This window comes from Lithobates pipiens, unplaced genomic scaffold, assembly GCF_037356315.1.
Source record: "Lithobates pipiens isolate NorthernLeopardFrog02 unplaced genomic scaffold, aLitPip1_a1.2 Scaffold_30, whole genome shotgun sequence".
Taxonomy (NCBI): Eukaryota; Metazoa; Chordata; class Amphibia; order Anura; family Ranidae; genus Lithobates; species Lithobates pipiens.
The window spans coordinates 179,596,079-179,619,910 of record NW_027507791.1 but is presented as its reverse complement, the minus strand read 5'-3'; the positions used below and the strand labels follow the sequence as shown (position 1 = coordinate 179,619,910).

General features: G+C 41.7%; 1 protein-coding gene across 1 annotated transcript; it reads right to left on the bottom strand.

Moving 5' to 3' along the window:
- Positions 1-5,854: 5,854 nt before the first annotated feature.
- Positions 5,855-22,147, bottom strand: LOC143942290 (olfactory receptor 12D2-like). The gene is made up of 2 exons (XM_077463525.1): positions 22,066-22,147; positions 5,855-6,913 (listed from the first exon to the last, which is right to left on the bottom strand). Exons 1-2 carry the CDS (start codon positions 22,066-22,068, stop codon positions 5,942-5,944), a joined length of 975 nt encoding a protein of 324 aa, XP_077319651.1. The 5' UTR covers positions 22,069-22,147; the 3' UTR covers positions 5,855-5,941.
- Positions 22,148-23,832: the final 1,685 nt, after the last annotated feature.

Genomic DNA, 23,832 nt, shown 5'->3' with positions numbered 1-23,832 from the left:
CACTTGCCTCGGTTAAGGTCAGCGTTCATGCCTCCACCATCAGGAAAAGACTGGGCAAAAATGGCCTGCATGGCAGAGTTCCAAGGAGAAAACCACTGCTGAGCAAAAAGAACATCAAAGCTCGTCTTAATTTCCCCACAACACATCTTGATGATCCCCAAGACTTTTGGGACAACATTCTGTGGACCGATGAGACAAAAGTGGAACTCTTTGGAAGGTGTGTGTCCAAGTATATCTGGCGTAGAAGGAACACTGCATTTCATAAAAAGAACATTATACCAACAGTAAAATATGGTGGTGGTAGTGTGATGGTCTGGGGCTGTTTTGCTGCTTCAGGACCTGGAAGACTTGCCGTGATAAAAGGAACTATGAATTCTGCTGTCTACCAAGAGATCCTGAAGGAGAATGTCCGACCATCTGTTCGTGTACTCAAGCTGAAACGAACTTGGGTTCTGCAGCAGGACAATGATCCTAAACACACCAGCAAGTCCACCACCGAATGGCTGAAGAAAAACAAAATGAAGACTTTGGAGTGGCCTAGCCAAAGTCCTGACCTGAATCCTATTGAGATGTTGTGGTATGACCTTAAAAAGGCCGTTCATGCTCGAAAACCCTCTAATGTAACTGAATTAGGACAATTCTGCAAAGATGAGTGGGCCAAAATTCCTCCAGGACGCTGTAAAAGCCTCATTGCACGTTATCGCAAACGCTTGGTTGCAGTTGTTGCTGCTAAGGGTGGCCCAACCAGTTATTAGGTTTAGGGGGCAATCACTTTTTCACACAGGGCCATGATGGTTTGGATTTTTTTTCACCTTTAATAATAAACACCTTCATTTACAAATTGCATTTTGTGTTTACTTGTGTTGTCCTTGACTATTGTTTAAATTGGTTTGATGTTCCGAAACACTTAAGTGTGACAAACATGCAAAGGAACAGGAAATGAGGAAGGGGGCAAACACTTTTTCACACCACTGTATAAGGCGGTTCTTGGGCAGGTTCAACTCCTTTTGGAGCTCAGCCAGCCGAGCACAGGCATTAAATGATCGGCGGAAATGCACACAGACTTTCCTGGCCTGCTTCAGGACATCCTGTAAGCCCGGGTACCTGCCCAAGAACCGCTGCACCACCAGGTTAAGGACGTGAGCTACACAGGGCACATGGGTCAGTTGTCCCTGTAGGAGGGCGGAGAGGAGGTTGGTGCCATTGTCGCAAACCACCATTCCTGGCTTAAGCTGGTGTGGCGTCAACCACCTCTCGGCCTGCCCCTGCAGAGCTGACAAAACATCCGCCCCAGTGTGGCTCCTGTCCCCCAAACAAACCAGCGCAAGCACTGCATGGCATCGTTTTGCCTGCGTACTTGCGTAGCCCCTGGAACGCCTACGGAGCACCGCTGGTTCTGAGGACAGAGCACTGGAAGAGGCCATGAAGGAAGAAGAAGAGGAGGGAGTGGAGGAGAGAGGTGTGTCACAACCAATAGTAGCATTTTGGAGGCATGGTGGCGGAACAACCGTCCAACACTACTGCACCTTGTCCTGCATCCTTTCCAGCTGCCAGAAGAGTGACCAAATGGGCCGTGAAAGACAGGTAACGTCCCTGTCCATGCCTGCTGGACCATGAGTCAGTGGTAATATGCACCTTACCGCTGACCGCCCTGTCCAGTGAGGCAAGGACATTGCCTTCCACATGCCGGTAGAGAACCGGAATCGCCTTCCGTGACAAAAAGTGGCGTTTGGGGACCTGCCACTGAGGAACCGCACATTGTACAAACTGAAGGGGGCAGAGTCTACCAACTGAAAAGGCAGCAGTTGAAGTGCTAGCAATTTAGCCAAGCTAGCATTTAACCGCTGATCATGTGGATGGCTGGGAGTGAACTTCTTTCGCCAGTCCAGCAGCTGGGGCAGGGACATTTGCCTGCTATAATCGGACGTCTGTGTACTGCTAGCAGCGTGCCCGGAAGCTGCACACCTAATTGTACACCTTCATTCCTCTCAGAGCAGGTTTCAGAGAGGACTGAAGGTCTAGTGGGGTTGGAGATGCCAGCTGATGATGAGCAAGGAGAGGTCCGCTTTGTTCTTTGGTGTGGGTCTTTGAGGTATGCTTGCCAACGAGCTGTATGGCAGGTCAACATATGTCTGGTCAAGCATGTGGTGCCCAAGCGGCTGATGTTTTGGCCACGCGAGATACGCTTGAGACATAGGTTGCAAATAGCAGCGGTGCGATCTGATGCACTCGTCTCAAAAAAGGCCCACACCAAAGAACTTTTAGAATAACGCGCAGAGGCAGCGCCCTGCACAGGCGGAGCTCTGCGGTGTGATTCAGTCGGTGTGCTGCCCCTTAGCTGGCCCCCGGAGGGTGTCCTGCCTCCTTGGACATGTGCCTCCTCCTCTCTCCTACCAGGCACCCACGTGGAGTCAGTGCCCTCATCATCCCCTCCCTCTTCATCGCTGGAGCAAACCTGGTAGTATGCTGCAGCTTATGGACATGACTGCCAGATTGCTGTCCTTCTTGAGCATCCCCTCTCTCTGCATTCACGCTACTGCCTTCCTCTAGCTGAGTATCATCATCAGAGCCTACAAAACACTGGGCATCCTCCTGGAGCATGTACCCAACACTGTGCTCAAAGAGTTCAGGAGACTCCTCAGGAGGACCTGGTGGGTCTAGGGAAGGAGTCACTGATGATGACATTGAGAGGAGGGAAGACGATGCGTTGGCAGCTGCTTTGCTAGTACCCTGAGCCTGGATGAGAGAGGATGAGGAGGATGAAGAGGGCTTGGTCATCCACTCTACTAAGTCGTTGGCATGTTGCGGCTCAACATGTCCAGCTGCTGAAAAGAAGGACAAGTATTTCCCATGGCCACGTGCTGATGATGACGATGCACCGCGTCCACGACCAGCACTGTTGTCTCTAGACACAGAGCCTGCTTGCCCTCTTTTATCGGCTCGCGCCTGCCTGCCTCTCCTTGCTGGCCTTCCAAACATGGTAATGGAATGAAGGGAGTTGGGAAAACCAGAAATTGGGTAGTGTATATTGTGCTGGAGGCACACACAACTTCCACTAACTCCTGCAGATGGCAGATGGCTCAAATAGAGAAGAGCTATGTAGGTGGATATAGCGGTGTATACTGCGTTCAGAGCACGCAAACAGCACGCACAATCTCCTACCGCTGACTGCAAGCTCTATTTAAAACGAGCAAGATAGTTTGCTATATAGGTGGATATAGCGGTGTATACTGGGTTCAGAGCACGCAGACAGTACGCACAATCTCCTACCGCTGACTGCAAGCTATATTTAAAACAAGCAAGATAGTTAGCTATATAGGTGGATATAGCGCTGTATACTGGGTTCAGAGCACGCAGACAGCACGCACAAGCTCCTACCGCTGACTGCAAGCTCTATTTAAAACGAGCAAGATAGTTAGCTATATAGGTGGATATAGCGGTGTATACTGCGTTCAGAGCACGCAGACAGCACACACAATCTCCTAACATTGACTGAAAGCTCTATTTAAAACAAGCAAGATAGTTAGCTATATAGGTGGATATAGCGGTGTATACTGCGTTCAGAGCACGCAGATGGCACGCACAATCTCCTAACACTGACTGCAAGCTCTATTATAAAAGATAGATATATCGCTAGCTATATAGGTGAATATAGCGGTGTATACTGCAGTCAGGGCACGCAGACAACAACCACTACAGAAGAGCAAGAATGAATCGGCCGATAACGATCGGTGTATACTGTGTTGAAGGTATACAGAACACCCACTAACTGCTACAGACGCCAACACACTACACAAGGCCTTATATAGTGTGGGGCGTGTACTACACAGCCTGAGCCTGAGCTATGATTGGCCACAGGCATCCTGCCTGTGGCCAATCATGGCTCTCCTCGCTGCCGGCGCTGTGATTGGCCAAGCATGCGGGGTCACAGTGCATGCTTGGCCAATCATGAGCCAGCAATGCACTGCGCCATCGCAGTGCATTGTGGGCCGTGAGCGCCACACGAATTTGGCGCGAACGGCCCATAACGTTCGGAATTCTCTGAAAGGGCATATAGCCGATGTTCGAGTCGAACGTATGTTCAAGTCGAACACGAAGCTCATCCCTAGTCCTCTCTTAATGCCACGAGTCAGTGGGCTGCTATTGATAAGGGGGTGCTATATCCGGTTCACCCCTGCACCTTGATCTGGGGCACTCCATCCCCTCTGCACCCCAACCTTAGGCGTCAATGTACGGCCCCGATGTCCTTTACCCTGGACATATGGCAAAAGTGCCAAAAAAAGTACTCCCTTACCTCACCATGTCCCCCCTCACGAATGTGTTGTTTAACCCAATTATTCCTGATGGACTGTCCCTGGGTAGGACTTTTGCGTGGCTCGATCCCCCCCTCTTCCAACTTAGAAATTTGGTGCATCCCATTTCGCGAAGGCTCTATGCTTTTGAGATCTTACGTGAAAAGTATGATATCCCTAACCATTATTTTACTTTTATATACAAGTTAGACACTTCTTTAGCTCCAAATCTCCGACATTAACCCTTGACAACCCTACGGCCTTTGAACACCTCTGTGCCCAGGGTCCGCATCAATTACATCTAATCTCCTCTATCCACCAAATCCTCCATGAGTCGACCCCCCCTAAATGAACTTACACATCTGTATATGAGTAAATGATCTCAACCTATCACCCTACAAACATGGGATAAGATTTGGGCCTCTACCTTTAAATCCTCTAAATGTGTCACAAAAAGGGAAATGGCTCTAAAAATCCTTATGTTCTGGTATAGGACCCCCAATGTCATCCACAAATTTGACCCCTCAGTCTCACCGCGTTGCTGGCGTTGCGGGGTTGACATCGGGTCACTATTCCACATCTTTTGGAAATGTCCCCTGAAACGTCCCTTTTGGGGAGAGGTGGGATCGTTGGTGATGGGGCTGACGGGGGTGTCCCTTCCGGTCAATCCCTTACACTGCTTGCTGGACCAAATATGACGCATCAGAAGCTATTGGCTACCGGCTATTGAACGTCCTTGTTTAGTCAGGTTTTACATCATCACGTTCAAAACAAACGGACTTTCGAACGGACTTAGTCCGTTCGTGTGTGGCCAAGGCCGTTCGTTCGGAAAGTCCGTCGGAACTCTGCCGATAGACCGTCGGGAAGACTGTCGGACCTAGTCTGCCGGAAAGTCCAGTCATGTGTACGCGGCATTAGTCTCCTAATATTGTATAGTGAGACATTTCAAACTATGGGTTGTGGTCAAGCTGATAATGTGTTCCATAATAGAAATTATTGTCTCTAGTAATTATTCTCTGAGTTACTTGTTCAAACTCTTTAGTGAATGTGTCAAAATAAAAACTTTCTATTTTAGGAGGTCCTACATGGCAACTGTCTATGATTGGAAATCATAGACAGAGAGTGAAAATTCTCTTTTTCGCATTGCGCCAGGTCTTAGCACATTCACTATGTCCAGTCTCCATGTGAGTCAATCTCTCTACTTATCTTTACTTTTATTAAAATATTTTTTTTTCCTGCTATTTTTTTAATTTGTTTGGCAACAAATAAAAAACCCAGTGGTCATGAATTACCACCAAAAGAAAGCTCTATCTGTGTGAAGAAAATTAGAAGAAATGTATTTGTTTACAGTGTTGCATGGCCGCGCAATTGTCATTTAAAGTGCAACATCACTGAAAGCTGAAAAATGGCCAGGGCAGGAAGGGGGTGAAAGTGCCCTGTATTAAAGTAGATAATGGGACAAAGGCTATCGCCACATGGGTAAGTTAAATGGACATTCTGCTGGGCACACTTCTTTGCCAAATAAGAAACCAGTTATTTAAAAAAAATATAATTCTGTTTTTAATGTTTTTTTCCCACAAAACAAACCGTCACATATTTTAATACTCAGAAAATTACAAATACACAAAATATGATTACAATTTTTTTTTTTATAATAGCAAACTATGTTCTAATGGTTTTTTAAACATATAATTGTCAAATAAAAATTTCCTTAGTGCCTTTTTCACATCTTTATTTCGTAGCCCATAGATCAGAGGATTTAACGCTGGAGTAATGACTGTAAAGAGAATTGCACTCATCCTGTCCTGCTCAAGTGAATCTTTCGTAGTTGGTCTCAAGTATGTGCTGAACGCAGTCCCATAGTACAAAAGGACAACAGTAAAGTGGGACGTGCAGGTGGATACGGCTTTATGTCTGCCTTGATTAGACTGGATATTCTTAAGATGAGTTGCAATAAAGAAATATGATATAACAATTAATATAAAAGTACCAACTGCCACGGTACCCGTGACTATATTCACCAGACTTTCATTGATATGGGTGTCTGTGCAGGCCAGTCTTAGTAGAGGCTTGATATCACAGTAAAAGTGAGTGACTTTGTTGCCACTGCAAAATGGCAATCTGGAAGTCAGAATTGTGTGCGATAAAGAGTATAAGAAACCAACGAGCCAGGAAGTGAGAGCCAACTGAATGCATGCTTCCTTCGCCATAAGGATATGGTACCGTAATGGGTTACAAATAGCAATGTATCTGTCGTAAGACATTGACATAAGAAGCATGGCCTCAGTGCTGCCCAAGAAATGAAATACATGGAGTTGGACTATGCAGCCTTGAAAAGATATCCTTTTATCTTCCATAAGTAAACCTGACAACATCTTTGGGACAGTTGTTGTAGAGTAAAAAAAGTCCAAGAAGGAAAGATTGCCCAGAAAGAAATACATGGGGGTGTGAAGGCCGTGATCAATAATCACTAATGCTACAATACTTAAGTTCCCAACAAAACAAAGTAGGTAGAACATAAGAAAAGTAAAGAAAAGCAACATCTGCAGTTGAGGTAGGTTGGTAATGCCTAGAAGTATAAACTCTGTGACAAATGTCCGATTCAGCTCTTCCACTGCTTTCTGCAAATAAAATGTTAGTTATAAAAAAAAAGTTTAAAGGTAGTAAAAATGAGATCTGAAGTGTAAAAATGTACAAATAAGTATAAAACACATACTGTATTTATTGACATATAACATGCACTTTTTCACCCTGAAAATCGGGTGCAAATAGCGTGCGCTTGTTATACGCCAATACTTCAATTTTAGCTGCCTCGGAATTGACAGGGAGGCGGGCAGGACAAGCGCCGTCAGATTACATACAGTGAAAATCTCCTATTTACTTTGCGGCCTCTGTAATAGGAAGTACCGTCTCCTGGGCCGCCATTGGATCACTGTTCTGTCTATCACAGGAGATTCTCACTGTATGTAATCTGTGGGTACTCATCCCACCCCCTCCTTGTCCCCTCTAGGCTGCAGATGGGCATCCATCAGGCTGCATTGAAGGTAATGGTGAGGCTGCTGCATTGATGGCACTTGTGAGGCTGCATTGATGTGGACTGATGAGGCTGCAATGATGGTACTTGTGAGGCTGCAGATGGGCATTGATCAGGCTGCATTGATGACAATGGTGAGGCTGCTTTAAACTTCCTTATTTAAAATGTAAGTTTTTTTTCCGGAAATGTCCCTTTTAAAATGAATCTGCGTGTTATGCATAACACGCAGATTCATTTTAAAAGGGACATTTCAGGAAAAAAACTTACATTTTAAATAACCATTGCCATCAATGCAGCCTGATAATCCGCGTTGTCGGATAATCTGACCATTTGTGGGCTCCATCGGACTGTTTCCTTTGGAATATCCGACCGACCAAGCTTGAGAACTTAGCTATAAAATTTTCCAACAACATGATCCGATGCGCGTAAGTTCCGATCGTGTGTAGCCTAGTCCGACGGACAAGGTGCCACGCATGCTCAGACTAAATTCTGAGACGGAAGCGCTTGGTCAAGTAAAACTAACGCTTGTAGTTGATATAGCACATTCGTCACGCTGCAATGTTAAAAATTATTTAATGCAGCGCATTCTCTTTACAATGCTACAAGAATGAAGTTGTTTTGCTGCTCATATTCACACACACTTCTCCCAAACTTATTTCTTTATTCTTTTTACTCATTTCATGAATACAATATTTTAATTAGTCACATCTCCCCAATCATTTTTCTTTTTTTTTTTGGTTTTAAATTTGGGGTTGTTTTTTTTTTAATCAAGATCTCCTTTTTTGACAGTTTGCTCATCTTCACAATTTTTTTTGGTGTGTTTTGTGTGTCAACTTACCACAACACCATTATTATCCTTTTATTATATTGTTTTCTTTTTTAATCTAGAGGAGGTTGTTTGGTGTTGGTGCCCCTTGTTATTCATTTGACTTTGTATTTTTGAAATGTACCTGCCTACTCACAAATAAACTGTCCTTTTTGAAGTAAAACGCATAGACAAGTATTTCTTGAACCAAAAAAAAACTTTATTTAGGTGTCAAACAAATAAACAGGAAGGCAACGCTGGAGAAACTGGTCAATTTGGCGAAGCCTTTGGCCCCCAGGGCAGATATGAAATAATTTGAAAATGCAAAATTGGTGGCCTTAGGAGTACATATGTCAGGGAGAGCAGTCTGGTCCAGAAGTCCAAGAGATCAGGAAGAGCAGATGCTATCTATGTCCCCAGGCTGTGGTCCTACAAGAGGCTGCATCTTCTGTCAGACCAGACTGAACCCAGGCCATCACTCTCTGGTCTTCCTTAGGCACTTCACTTCAGGCTTCCTTCCAGGCTGTGGCTCGGCTCCTTTAGTTGTGGCAGGAGGAGGAGGGCGATGATCGACCTCCCGGCTGCCACTTGTCACAGCCTCCTCCCGGCTGCCACTTGCCACAGCCTCCTCCCGGCTGAGGTGTTCCTGTGTATGAAAATGGGACATAGTTTTAGTTTTTTGGTCATCAATCACTCAATTTTGTGCTCATGACTGTTGCAAATTGAATGTTAACAAATAGAACAGACTATCATTCTGAGCCCAGCATTTTTCATTCTTGTCCCAATCATTTTTGGTCACTACTGTCTATTGATATGTAAACCACTTTGTTAAATCACAACTTACTGATCAATAATAACATCTAGTTAACATCATTAAATGTACGACAAGAAATATGTTCAACAATGCTATACCTGTCTCAAGCTGGGCCCCTCCACATGTTGCTGCCTGGAAGGCCCAGGTTGGACATTGGAAGCCTCAGCTGGGGGGAAAGGAAGCCTTGAAGGAAGACAGTAGAGTGGTGGCCTGGGTTCCCCCTGGTCTGCCAGAAAATACAGCCTCTCGTAGTATACCGTCCTGGGGACATAAATGTCATCTGGATCTCCTGATCTCAGGGAATCCTGGAACTTCTTGCGCTCCCTCAGATATGTACTCCTCAGGGCACCAACTTTGGCCTTCACATAGGTCATGTCTGGCGTGGCGACCATGATCTTTACCAAACCAAGCAGTTTCTCCAGCGCTGCCTTCCTCTTTCTTAGGTCCTTATAAAAGGGGTTGTTCATCTTCCACAGACAGGGCAGCTCCCTGAGCAGATCAATGAATAACCCCATAAAATGTGATTCCTTGATAGGATCCATCTTGTCTGCAAGACACAACACAAGACAAACCCTAACAATAATGTCAGGCTAAACTCTCCTAATCTTGTCCCAACATAGGCCTATATAGAAGCAGCATAGGCTAGTGATGTACCAAGTTAAAAGTGTACCTTTGTGTGAACGATCGGTGTGTCAGCTCCTCACTCTGCTCACAGATCGTACGTACGACACACGCGTGTTGTGTTTTATATACAGTACGCATGTGTGAAACTCTGCCCGCCCCTGATGTTCTTTCTAGACTATTCCCTGCCCCTTCTCTTTTGGTGCAGTGGGGAGAGCACATGGAGGAGACACAGCAGGTGCACACTAATAATTCCACTAACGAGGAGGAGGGCAAGGAAAGCCCGGAGCCTGACACGTCCCGATCCTGGAGGAGAAGATTTAGGGCCTCAAATATGTCTTTTGGAGAGATGTTGGAGATGGTGGACATATTGAAGAGGAACGACTATGATGGGAAGCATGGACCTCACCCAAACCCAAATGTCAGAAAGGCCAAGATCATGGCTAAAGTTGTGCAGAGTCTTCAGAAGAATTTTGGGGTACGACGATCCAAGGATCAATTAAGAAAATGCTGGTCAGACCTGAAACTGAGGGAGCGCGATCAGTACAGAAGGATCAAGCGAGTTCTTCAAAAAAGTAAGTAGTTGTCATATGTTCATATTATTATTATTGCTTGCATACTGCTCCATGTGCTTTGATTTAATGTTGTACAGTTTACAATGACCACTTTCATCTTCATGGGTTCAATCGCTCGTAATGAACATCGTTCGTTAGCCCACTCCAAAAACGATGTTTTGCCAACTTGCACTTGACTACATTTGTTCACACAACAGGTAAATATTCCAGCTTTCGAAAGTGTCAAAAATAATGTTTTCACCTTTGAAGCCAAAAAAATCAATTGTACAACACTTCCAAGCAATGTTTCATATTCCTATTTCTGCCCTCAAATATCTGTGTGCTAAGTATTCCTTTTTTACATTCTCATAGAGGAGAGAAGACTCGGGACGCCTGAGGACACCAGGGACCCCACACCTCCCAAAGAAGGGGAAATACCAAAAGCACAAGCAGAGGAGGAGGAGGAAGGAGAGATTGTTTAATTTGTCACCACAACAGGTGAGTGCCGGAGACCACAGCTTCAGGTAAGCTAATCAATGTATACCTGCATATTTATAATACATGGTGTGTTTTTTTGTTTCTTTTTAGGTAATGTTGATGTTGTAGAAGAAGAATCGCATTTTACCAGTGAAAGGGCCCAGATCCTCATTGGGGAGATAATGGGGTGCAATCGTGATTTAAAGAATATACAGAAAAACATCAATGATGTTCAATAAAAAATTAAGAACATCATTGATGTTTTAGGGAGAGTCTGAAACACCCAAAACTAGCTAGCATCCATTTAACATTTAAAAAAAACACTTTTATATTTTTAGAAAATCCAAATTTGGAAGGTGCACACAGTGTGTCAACATGTGCTATCTCCCATCATGGGGGATCAATGTACGCGTTTTGTGGGTGTAACCCCTTCCTTGCTACTAAAGTGGCTGAGATGAAGGGGTTGCACCCCCAAAACGTGTACATTGATACCCCATGATGGGAGATAGCACATGTTGACATTAGGCATGGGAACAGGAGGAAACTGGCCACTTTTTGATTCTCAATTCGTGTGCAGCTTCCAAATTTGGCTTTTCCAGGGGTGACACCCCATCTGATAAAGGCAATATCAGCCCAGTATGTACATACTCATGTCTGATATTGTCTTCACTTTTCAAAGTTGAACTTTGTAAGTTCCTGTGTTCAGTATGTTATGCTTTGATACATGCCTTACACAAAAACGCCAAGTTAGAAAAATGTTACCAAAAATAATGTTTTATATACACCAAATATGTTGGTTTGTTGTAAAACCCTTTTCTAAACGCACATGTGAATGTGCTTTGAATAAAAAGTTAAATTATCAAAAATGTGTGGCTTCCTTTTTCAATGTGTAAAAGCAGTATTTGTAGTAAACTTGTTGTTTTCTGTGGCAATGGGTGGTATTTACTAAAGGCAAATCCACTTTGCACTCCAAGTGCAGTTTCAGGTGCACTTTTGCAGTGCACTTGTAGTGCATAGTGGAATTGCTTTTAGTAAATAACACCCACAGTGATGTTTACATTTTCCCAATCACGCCATTTTCATGACCCCACATATTTCTGCCATGGTGCTGAAAATGAACAATATTTTTGTCAGTAATGCACTACATACATTATCAACAAAAACATGGTGTGTGTGCAGCTAACCCACAACATAATAAGAGTATCTGAAGAAGAGACTGTCACCTCATCTCGCTCTGAAAGTTTGCACTCTTGTAGAAAAAGGCCCAAAAAAAACACAAATCAAACCTAGGAGACACCTAAAACAAAGCCAAGCACTAAATGAAAACAAAGATTATTGGAGTTTCAAAGAAAAATGTATTAAAAAAATGCCTCTCAGACATTGTCTGGCATATCAATGGCCCCCCTACCCACAAAGTACTCCACATATCTGGATCTGACCTCGCGGGCGCTTTGGGGGGCAAGCCAGGATGTGAATCTTCAAGGGCCATGAGGTTCACATATTCCATCAAGTCTGCATCAGGGCCAACTGAGGCCACATAGTTTGCTGAATGTTTTTTTCAAAACATTGTGCAGAACGCAGAAGGCAAGCACAATATGATTTAGTTTATATTAAGCCATGTGTATTGGAGTCAAAAATAGGCAGAACCGGCTGGCCATTATCCCGAAAGTGTTCTCCACTACTCTTCTGGCTCTGGCCAGCCGCACATTAAAGATCCTCTAATCCGGGGTGAGGGTCCTCATCGGGAAAGGCCGCATCAGATGATTTACCAGAGCAAACGCTTCATCCGCGATGAAAGCGAAGGGGAGTCCTTCTACATTCTCCTCTGGAGGTGGCAAGCCCAGACTGCCACTATGGAGACGCCAGTAGAACTCCGTTCGTGCAAACACTCCACCATCCGACATACAGCCATTTTTCCCTACGTCCACAAACAGGAAGTCATATGTCGCTGACACCACCGCCAACATCACGATACTATTATACCCCTTGTAATTATAAAAGTAGGACCCCCAGTTGGGGGGTGTGACAATGCGGACGTGTTTCCCATCAATTGCACCTCCACAATTGGGAAAGTCCCAACGGCTGCCAAAGTGGGAGGCCACAGTCTGCCATTCCTGTGGCGTTGAAGGAAACTGTGGAGTCAAACAAGAAAAAAATAATTTGTCATTTTGCACATCAACATTGCAAGCAGATTAGACACAAACATTTTTGGCCAAGATCAGTATAACATTTTTGGAAATGAGTATTTAAAGCCAAAAGTATTAGGTCCCCTTATCAGATTCCTGTTTTGGACAGGCAACCCTCTCCACTTCATTGAGAGCTGAATGTATAAATAATGTGTGATACTTTGGCCAGCCCCTCCTTACTTACACTATTGGCAGCCCACCGGACAGGTAAGAAGTGTCATAATACGAAAAAAGGAACAAATGGAAGCACATTTTGACATTCTGCTATTACCTATCAAGATATAATAGGAGAAAAAAAACTTTAAACTGTAGCATTTGGAAGTATTGAGGCAGGCCCTTTCACTACATGCTTTGGTGAATTCATCCATAAATCGGACTAGAAAAAAGGTAGGTATAGTGTGTATTGGGTTTGGTAAAGTCAGCAGATAGAGGATTGCTATCAGCTGACCTAGCAGCTGGGGGGAGGGGGGTTTCTAATGAGTTTGGCCCACCAAAAAAAAAACTCTGGCACTCTGCATGAATTTAAGCACACACATAACATTTGTACTCATTATAGGGGGTGTTTAGGGGAAAGCAATACTATGGAGCCGTCAAAATACATTGCTAAGTGACTAGGCTATAGGTTTATGGCCCCAGAAGAGCATGCTGGGGAAGTTAGTGAAGGCAAATATGCATGAAGGACAAAAAAGGAACTTGAAAAGCTTCCAGCATGCAGGAGGACAAAGGGGCACAGCATATCAATTACAGCATATTGCAATCATGGTAATTAGGGAATGAGGAAAGAAATCCAATACATTAGCAAACATTAAATAAAGATGTATAAAATGTTAAAAGGAGAAAACTTACCTTAATATAGTCCTTCTGCAGGACCTGAATTATGGTAGAACAGATCTCTGGAATAATGATTCCCAGAGCCTGGGGGGAGATGCCTGTCGAGAACTTGAGGTCCTGAAGACTTCTCCCTGTCGCCAGTTACCGCAATGTGGCAATGAGCCTCTGCTCCGGAGTGATGGCTTGCCGCATGCAGGTATCCTGCCTGCTGATATAAGGGGACAGCAAAGCCAGCAGACGGTGAAAAACGGGGTCCGTCATCCAGAGATAATTCCTGAAATCATCAGGATTATTCTCCTGGATCTCACGAAGAAAAGGCATGTGCGAGAACTGGTCACGCTGGAGCAACCAATTCTTGGTCCACAAACTCCTCCTCGCCCTCATGGACCGGGCTTGTGTCAAAGCTAAAAGCCCAACACCAAGCCCCTGAACAGCACGAATTCTACGATGAGTACGTACACGAAACATGGCTTCAAAACGGTTGGCTGGTCAGAACGGACAAAAGAAGGCACCGATAAACAGCAAGGCCTGAAAGGACGAACTGAAAACCAGAAACGAGCAGACAATAAGCACTGAAGATCAAAGCAGAAGGAGCCCAAAGGGTGCCAGATGTGGTGCTGAACTTCCCTTTTCTAGTCCTGTCATACACGGCTTATGTCACCGTGTTCTTGGTGGTCGGAAATTCCGACAACTTAGTCCAATCGCGTGTATGCAACACCACTTCCTGACCACTTCCGGAATTTATCTGACAGATTTTGTTGTTGGAATGTCCGACCGTGTCTACAAGGGCTTACAGAAATAAAAATTAAAGGTTCAGCTAGATTTTAAATGTAAAGGTAACGTTCCTTGCTTTTTTACTCCTACTTGTCTGTGTAGATTTACCCCACCCTAGCCACTATCTGCATAGATCTATCCCACTCTCTTCCCTCAAAACTCCATGGTTAAGCTGGGTACAAATAGGATGAAAATCAGGCAAAATTGGTTGGTTCAGCAAGGACTGTCTGACTTTTATCCCATGTGTGCAGCTGTCTGTTCTACAAAAGCCGATCTTACAATCAACTCCTGTCAATCAGTCATGCTGGAAAACCGGCATCCGACCAGCACTGGCAGCTAATGGCTGAGAGCGCTGATCAGTGTGCTCTGGCGGGTCGATCCCCCTGTCAGAACCCAATAAAACAGCATAAAAGATCAGCGCACTAACATTGCATGTGTTAGTATGGGTTCTTTCAGGTTTTTTTTTTTCATTTAGCCCACTGGGTTGATCTAAAAAAACATCTTATGTGTACCCAACATTAGTCTATGGGATTCTACTGTGCAAGCGTGGACAAGGGAAGGGAAACTTTGATTTCATTTGCTGGTTATCCATTAAACATTCTGTTCTAGTAAAGGGCAAATTATTTTCCACAAATCATGATGTAGACCTTCTGAAAGCTCACACTAAAAGTGTTGTGCCACCTTGGTAGGACTAAAAGGTACCTATCATTTGAGAATCGTGAAGGTTACGATTTCTGACTATTCCTTCTGATAATGTCATTTTGCTGCATTAGCTTAACTACTTCCTGAGTCATGGACTCAACTGGAGTAAACTTAAGCACCTTCCGCCCGGCCTATAGCAGATTGATGGCTGGGAAGTGGTTCTCTTTTCCAGCCTGGCCGTCATGTGACGTCCAGCAGGATAACATGCTGGAGCGCACCCTCGGTGGCACGCATCGCGGTGATGTCTAGTGCGGCATGTCAATCTGACACACCGCATCTCCAATCATGGTAAGGAGCCTCTGACAGATCAGCTGTGACCAATCACAGCTGATCATTGCGTGGACCTAGAAGTGGCGGTAAACGGAATTCCTTGGTTCGTGTTGACAGGGAGAGCTTATCAGTGGCTCTCCCTGTCAATGGGGGAGGTCTGTGATGGGCACTGATTGACACTTCTGATGGGGGCTGTGCTGATAATCAATGTGCTGATTATCAGCACAGCCCCCATCAGAAGTGTCAATCAGTGCCCATCACAGTGCCAATCAGTGCCCAGCAGTAACACCTGTCAGTACCTCATCATCAGTGGTGCCCATCAGTGCCATCTATTAGTGTCCATAAGTGCCACCTGTCAGTGCCCAACAGTGCTGCCTGTCAGTGTTTATCAGTGCCACATATTAGTGCCGCTTATCAGTGCCACCTATCAGTGCCCATCAGTGCTGCATATCAGTGCCGCTCCTCAGTGCCCATCAATTCTACATATCAGTGCCTCCTCATCAGTGACCATCAGTGCCACCTTATCAGTGCCAATCAGTGCTGCCTTATCAGTGCCCATCAGTGCTGCCTCATCAGTGTTCATCAGTGAAGGAAAATATCAAATTTTATGACAGAAACAAAGAAAAACTTTTTTTTTTCAAAAATTGCAGTCTTTTTTAGTTTATTTAGCAAAAAATAAAAATCCCAGAGGTGATCAAATACCATCAAAAGAAAGCTCTATTTATGGGAAGGAAGTGATAAAAATTGAGTTTGGGTACCGTGTTGCATGATGGCGCAATTGTCATTCAGTGCGACAGTACTGAAAGCTGAAAATTGTCCTGGGCAGGAAGGGGCGAAAGTGCCCGCTATTGAAGTGGTTAAACATAAAGAATTCTTTACCTTTATTTACAGAGGGGCAACAAGAATCTTTATAGTAGACTACCAATTTCATCCCCATATGTTTCCCATGACAGGGTCACCTAACACCATTTATTAGGATTGTCTGTGGTCTTTGACATGTCCTGAAAGCCTTTTCCCTTCCTCCTGCCTTTTGCAAGCAATATTTAGGGGATGTGTCATCTTATACATATAGAGATACATTGCTATAGAATGACATTACAACAAGTATCTACTCAGAAAAATAATGGCAATGAGGACTAAGTGTCAGCAAGGCATTGCTCGGAGTAGGTTCATGTCTCAGTTTATAATTCAATTTTTCAGTTTGCTTGGCTGGCTAATACTGTATACACAAACAGTAAGGAAGCGGATGAGAAAACTGTTATGCCGCATACACATGGTCGGAATTTTGGCCAGTAAAAGACTGATGAGAGCTTTTCATCGGAAAATGCGACCGTGTGTAGGCTCCATTGGAATTTTGCTGGCCGAATTTCCACCAGAAAAAGATTGAGAGCAGGTTCCCAATTTTTCCGATCGTGTGTATGCAATTCCAACGCACAAAAACTCATGCATGCTTAGATTCAACTACGAGATGGAAGCTATTGGCTACTGTCTATTGGACTTCCTTTTTCTAGTCCCGTCGTACATGTTGTACAGCACCGCGTTCTTGACGGTTGGAATTTGGTGTGACCGTGTGTATGCAAGACAGCTTGAGTGAAATCCCATCGGAATTCCATCCGGAAAACTATCAGAACTTTTTCCAACCAAAATTCTGATTGTGTGTACAGAGCATTAGGGTCTCCCAGTAACAAGGTTAGCATGAGCAAATTTGAAGACAAGCATGTTAAAGCAGAGCTACACCCAAGAAGGGACGTTCTGCTTGAATGCTCCTCCCCCGCTCCTCTTCTCCAAATGCCACTTTTTAGGGAGGAAGGGAGCTGATACGTGGTTGTGCTCTCCCTTTGCCTCTACGCAATCATTTGGGTCACGTCACAGGTTCCAGAAGACTGTGGGACCATTCACAACATGCAGCGCGGGTCACACATGCGCAGTGGGCACCCGGCTATGAAGTCACATCTGGATGCCAACAGTTGAGATGTTGGTGGCAGGAAAAAAAATTGGGGCAAATGATGGCTTGGGTGAACACATCGCTGGATGCTGGGACAGGTGAGTGTGTGTTTATTAAAAGTCTGAATCTACAAAAACTGTAGCTGTTGACTTTTTTTAAACACAGAAATAACTGGAGATCCTCTTTAAGAGGTTTAAAGTCTAAGTTCACCTTTACAGGAAAAATAATAAATACCAATTTTTTTCCAGAATGAGATGGTAGGCTGCCAAATTTCTGGCAAAATGCAACATAATGCAAAAAGATTCCATTGCCTCTGTTGCAAATAAATTTAAAAGAAAAGTTCTCCACAAAGTCTATAGCTACAGAGGTCAATAAAGGTTTATTCTAAAGTGATTTTAATGTTTATTCAGAATATGTAAATTCTTTAGTGTGCCTAATCTGAGCACAGATTAAGTATTTTAAGTACTAGCATCAGGGTCACTTTAGAAAAAGGGTCATATATCAACAGAACGCCTGTTAGACCCTTAAATTAACTGGATAAAATAAATAAATCAATACAATTTTTATTTTATCTTTAAAAGAATATCACTCTTCATATTTAAACTTGGTTGGTATAAATGTGTTTCCCTTGAAACCGAAGCAGTTATTAGGACCAAAAAAAGGATAAGGAATCTAGAAATTTAAATGTGTACACTGTTAAAGTATTAAGATTTGTATTAAGAGTTTTAGGTATGTTTTGACATTTTATTTAAAGTATTTAAATGAAAACATTTGAATTATGTTTGTTAATGGTTTAATAAAATATAGAATATAAATAAACAAAAAACAAAAAAAAAAATTAAAATATTTGATAAAAGTTAATGCAAGTTCTAAACATCTTCTGGAGATATTGTTGTAGGCCCTTTGCCAAACTGACTACATAGAGGGGAAGATCCGCCTATTTCTATGAAATTGTTAGTGTTATTGAAATATGATGGGCATGAGCTCAAGTATTCTTTTATTCATGCAAAGATGACATTTCTATGATGTGAAATGCCTCCAATTTAATTTCAATCTCTATGCATATTATACATTAAACCAATTACATTAGCAGGGAAATTACATATGTCATGGCTTTTTATCATGCTACAGACTAATATAATAATCATTTAGCAAGGGATTTTGTAACTAGAAAAATATGTGTAATGTATTTTATAATTGATCTTAAATCTCGAGGTGACACAAAATAATTAATGGACATCAGTTAGCAAAAAATGGAAGTACTTCTATAGTATTTAATGACGTAACAGGACAATACTACTATCCACTTATAATTAAATATTAGGTTTGAATGGACTTTTCAATTACCATATAAAAATGCATTTATAGCCATTAATGCCCTTAATAAATGATTAATGACACTAATATTTAAAGACTGCTAGTATATTTACTCATATCTATTTCTTCGTACTTACCCTCACTTAGGATCTGTTCCTTGTAGTACTTCTTTTTCATCATATTATGTCCTTAAATCTTTAGGGTTAAATATTTGCCAGTATTAGTCAAACTATTCTAACTCTGAGCTTAGGCCATCACTGGACCACATGCATTTTTCCAGACTGAAATTGCAAGAAATGGTGTCAGCCCTACCCTGTCAACTGAGGTTCAACTACTGAACCCCTCCAACTCACCTCAGTTTGGTAATATACACAATAATTGTTTTTTAGTCTAAGATAGGAACTAGGACAATACATTTCCTGATACCTTACAATTTTCTCTTTTATTTAGCTCAGAAACTTTCCATATATGAAAAAATGTGGACTTTTATTAATGCTAAATGTGAACATGTCTGTGCTTTAGTGAAATCCTATAAATAGTTTACATTTTATTGTCACTGAGATCATACCCTATATTGCTAAAAGTATTGGGACACCTGCCTGTACATGCACATAAACTTTAATGGCAACCACGTCTTAGTCCGTAGGGTTCAATATTGAGTTGGCCCACCCTTTGCAGCCATAACAGCTTCAAATTTTCTGGGAAGGCTGTCCACAAGGTTTAGAAATGTGTCTATGGGAATGTTTGGCCATTCTTCCAGAAGCACAATTGTGAGGTCAGGCACATATATGAATAAGAAGGCCTGGCACACAGTCTCCACTCTAATTCATCCCAAAGGTGTTCTATTGGGTTGAGGTCCAGACTCTGTGCAGGTCAGTCAAGTTCCTCCACCCCAAAATCACTCATCCATGTCTTTATGGACTTTGCTTTGTGCACTGGTCCAAATCATTTAGTGAAGGAGGGGATTATGGTGTGGGGTTGTTTTTCAGGATTTGGGCTTGGTCCATTTGTTCCAGTGAAGGGAACTAAGTGAAGGCGTCAACATATAAAGACATTTTGGACAATGTCATGCTCCCAACTTTGTAGGAACAGTTTGGGGATGGCCCTTTTCTATTCCAACATGACTGCACACCAGTGCACAAAGCAAGGTCCATAAAGACACGGATGAGCGAGTTTGGGGTGGAGGAATTTGACTGGCCTGCACAGAGTTCTAAACTCAACTCGATAGAACATCTTTTGGATGAATTAGAGCGGAGACTGAAAGCCAGGCCTTCTCATCCTACATCGGTGCCTGACTTCCTAAATGCGCTTCTGGAAAAATGGTCAAACTTTCACATAGACACATTCCTAAACCTTGTGGACAGCCTTCCCAGAAGAGTTGAAGCGGTTATAGCTGCAAAGGGTGAACTCAATATTAAACCCTACAGACTAAGACTGGGATGCCATTAAAGTTCATGTGTTTCCCAAATACTTTTGGTAATATGGTATATATTTTTGAACATTTTATAGAAAGTTTCATATTAGATATTATTGCTACCTATAATTTGAAGGCAACTTTTGTTTGAAATCAATAACATTTTAAATATTTCTTATATCCGTTTCAAATTCATTTCCAACCAACATTTACAGCCCTAGCTAACTTTGTTATGAGTATAATCTTACCTTCTTTGCTAAAAAACAAAACAAAAAATATATATATTTTTAGGTTCCATGCACACTAGCAATTTTTATTCATTTTATAATCAATTTATACAAATACAAATACATTCACATGCTTTACTTTTATAACTATATATGTTATCCTGTATCCCTGACAAAACATCGTAATTTATATTCTTTAAATCTATCTTCTTCTTCTATATTTTTTCCTTTGTCTTTTACACAGGACCACGTTATTATCTTCAATTCCAATCATCCATCTACATTAACTCAAAATACCATATAACTTAAGCACAACCCATTTGGGGATGCCATTAGGGCACTACCACACATCTTCTGCCCTGGTGCTGATACCATGGTCTGCACTTCTGCCAGAAGACTGGGTTTCAGGGACATACGTGTAAAGGCATATGGTAAAGGAGAATATATTATGCTAGCAGGGTTTCTAATATTCCAGTTATCCTTTAAAGGGATTCTATAGATTTACTTAGATATAGAGTATATGTAAATGAGATCAGCTTGATGTAAATATACTTATCAGTATGTAGCAGTGTTTTAAAAATCATATTTCAATGTAAAGTTTGTAATTTGTGTACCTGATTTGCAGTGTTACCAAATGGTTGTATTTTACAGCTCCTTTCTACAATGCAAACCTATTATCAGCAAAATGACTTAAAAAATAAATAAAACATCACTCCCCATGTGGGTAATATGTTATAGAAACAATTGTAAAGCAGCTAGTTAAATTGGCTGCTAATCTGCCTTATATCCAATGGCTGATATACAAATTTCTACATTTAATAAAACAATGTTGTAGAAGATCGCCCATTAAAAAATATTAAAGTCCTATCCAATTTTCATTAAAAATAAACATGCTGTGAGAAAAAAATATATATACAGGTTTACATCGCAGGTCTAATTCTGGAAATGCTAGTTGCTTAACTGCTATGCTGACAAGTGAATTAAAATTATTATTATTATTATTATTATAAGCAATCATTCTGATTTTGATTTATTTGTATTAACCATTATTATTTAAACTTTGTTTTGTTTTTTATTAGTTGTGTGAGTTATTTTTTTAGTGTCAGCCTTAAATAGTGCACAATTGGAAAAAAAAACAAAAACGTTATTTTATGTTTTTAGATGCATTGTACAAAAATCATAATATTAAACAAGATACATTGAAGAATAAAGATTTACTTTAAACTTTATTTATTTATTTTTTATTAAAATTGGTCCAAAATAAAAGTGCTGTTTATATAGTTGTTGCTTTTTTGTTTAAGTATTGCTTAGACAAATCTGTAATCTTTTTAAGGTACATTTTAAGGTGATCAATGGAGCAAATTAAAATAGGCTATTATAGTATTATAACATTAATCATACACGTTTAATAGAATTCCCCAATTAGTGACTGTACAATTTAGAGAATAATATTGAAAAATAGTATACAAAGGCCAAGTGTAGGAATCTCTGTCCTACCTATAATACAAAGTGTTATGTACTCAGGAATGGCAAAAAAAAAAAAGGCATAATTGTCAGAGCAAAGTATACAACAGTTTGCATTAGTAAATAAACATAGTAAGACTGATTTATTAAATGAGTTGATAATCTTTACTCGAGAGTGAATATTCACTTCAACTATTTAATCAAGTGATAAGCAAGTTCCTATTTATCTATTTCATATGCACATGATTGGGTGTTGAAGTGAAAAGTGCTACAATTTATTAGGTGAAAAATATTTGCTCCTTTAGTAAATCAGCCTCACTGTGTTAAGGATTACTTACCATTCTCAGAAAAAAAATAAAAATATCAATGTTAAAAGAAATATGTATGTTAATTGATAATATGTGTATGTACAGGCCAAATAAAGCAATGAATGTATAATAATAATAATTTCACAAGAAGCTTTATTTTATACCTGCTGCAAAACATTACCTTGGAGACTCAAAAATCTCAATGACAATTATTTTTTCTTTAGATTTCTCCAGACACCATAGAATTGTATAGAGACTACAATTATATGGTGACTAACCTTCAAAACTTAACACATCATCTGCCCAACCCTGAAATAATAAAGTTTTAATGGAAAAAAAGATAACAACCAAACTTAACTATATGGCATTGAATATCATTTTAAAATATTGGGGATGGTTTACTATAAGAATAAAAAAAAAATAATCAAATTGCAAAGAGAATGGAAAACGCTAATGCATATGTGGTGATTAGGGTGTGCCTAGGCACACCCTGTACACCCTGTGTGCACACCTATGGACCTGGTACTAATATGCAGAAAAACCCATCTCCGCCAACAGGAGCTCTTATGAACACTGGTCTCACAATTTGATTTGATTACAATTATCCTGTCAATGATTCAATTCGATTCTGCAATGCATCATGACGCATCGTGATTCCTGCCCATAGTTTTCATCCAAAAAATGTAAGCAGTTGGAGAAGTGAGGACAGGTATTTGAGGAGCCATACTGATCTCTACATTGATGGTGTCTGCCCAGTTAGTAAATATGGAGGCATAATAACATACTAAGAGGGAGATGTGGCAAGCCTATGCCATTGCACCTGTTCAGCTGACATGAGGTTGTAGAAAACCCAGGTCCTACACAGCTGGGAAACCTTCTGCATTAAGCCACAAGACACATAGGGGGTTATTTATGAAAGGAAAATCCACTTTGCACTGCAAGTGCACTTGGAAGTGCACTAAAAGTGCACTTGGAAGTAAAGTTGCTGTAGATCCGAGGGGGAAATGCAAGGAAAATACAAAACAGCATTTTAGCTTGCACATGATTGGATGATAAAAGCAGCAGAGTTTCCACTCATTTCAGATCTACCCCTTCACCACTTCACTTCCAAGTGCACTTTGAGTGCACTTTCAAGTGCGCTCAAAGTGCAAAGTGGTTTTGCCTTTAGTAAATAACCACCAATGTGTGTGTGGCAGAGCTGTGAAAATTACAGGACTGACTGGAAAGAAACAAATCCTTTGGTAGGTAAAATATTTCACAGTTGTTCTGGGGTTCAGCCACTAGATGACTGTGAAATAAGCAGGGTGTCTCAACTAAGGGGGTTGAAGTGTACCTAACAAAATGCCCACCTCTTCTGCTTTTCTTTGGCAGTAACATTGGCCTTAGCATGTTAAATCTCCACTTTTCTCCTCATTATAGGCAACAGCATGAGGAATAAGCTGGTGTGAACTTCTTCATACGTTTGATTTTTAATATGTCCCTCTAAGCCCTTGTACACACGGTCGGAGATTTCGACAACCAAATCCGTCGGAGTAATTCCGACGGATTAATTCCGGAAGAGATCCGGAAGTGATGTTGCATACACACGGTCGGACTAAATTGTCGGAAAATCCGATTGTACATAACGTGATGACGTTATTTCGTTACGACGGGACTACGTTCAGGCTAGTAGCCAATAGCTTTGGTCTAGGAATTTGATCTGAGCCTGCGTGGCACTTTGTCCGTCAGAGTAGGCTACACATGATCGGAGTATGTCCGATAGGAGCATTTACCGGCAAGTTGGAAAACTTGGTCCGT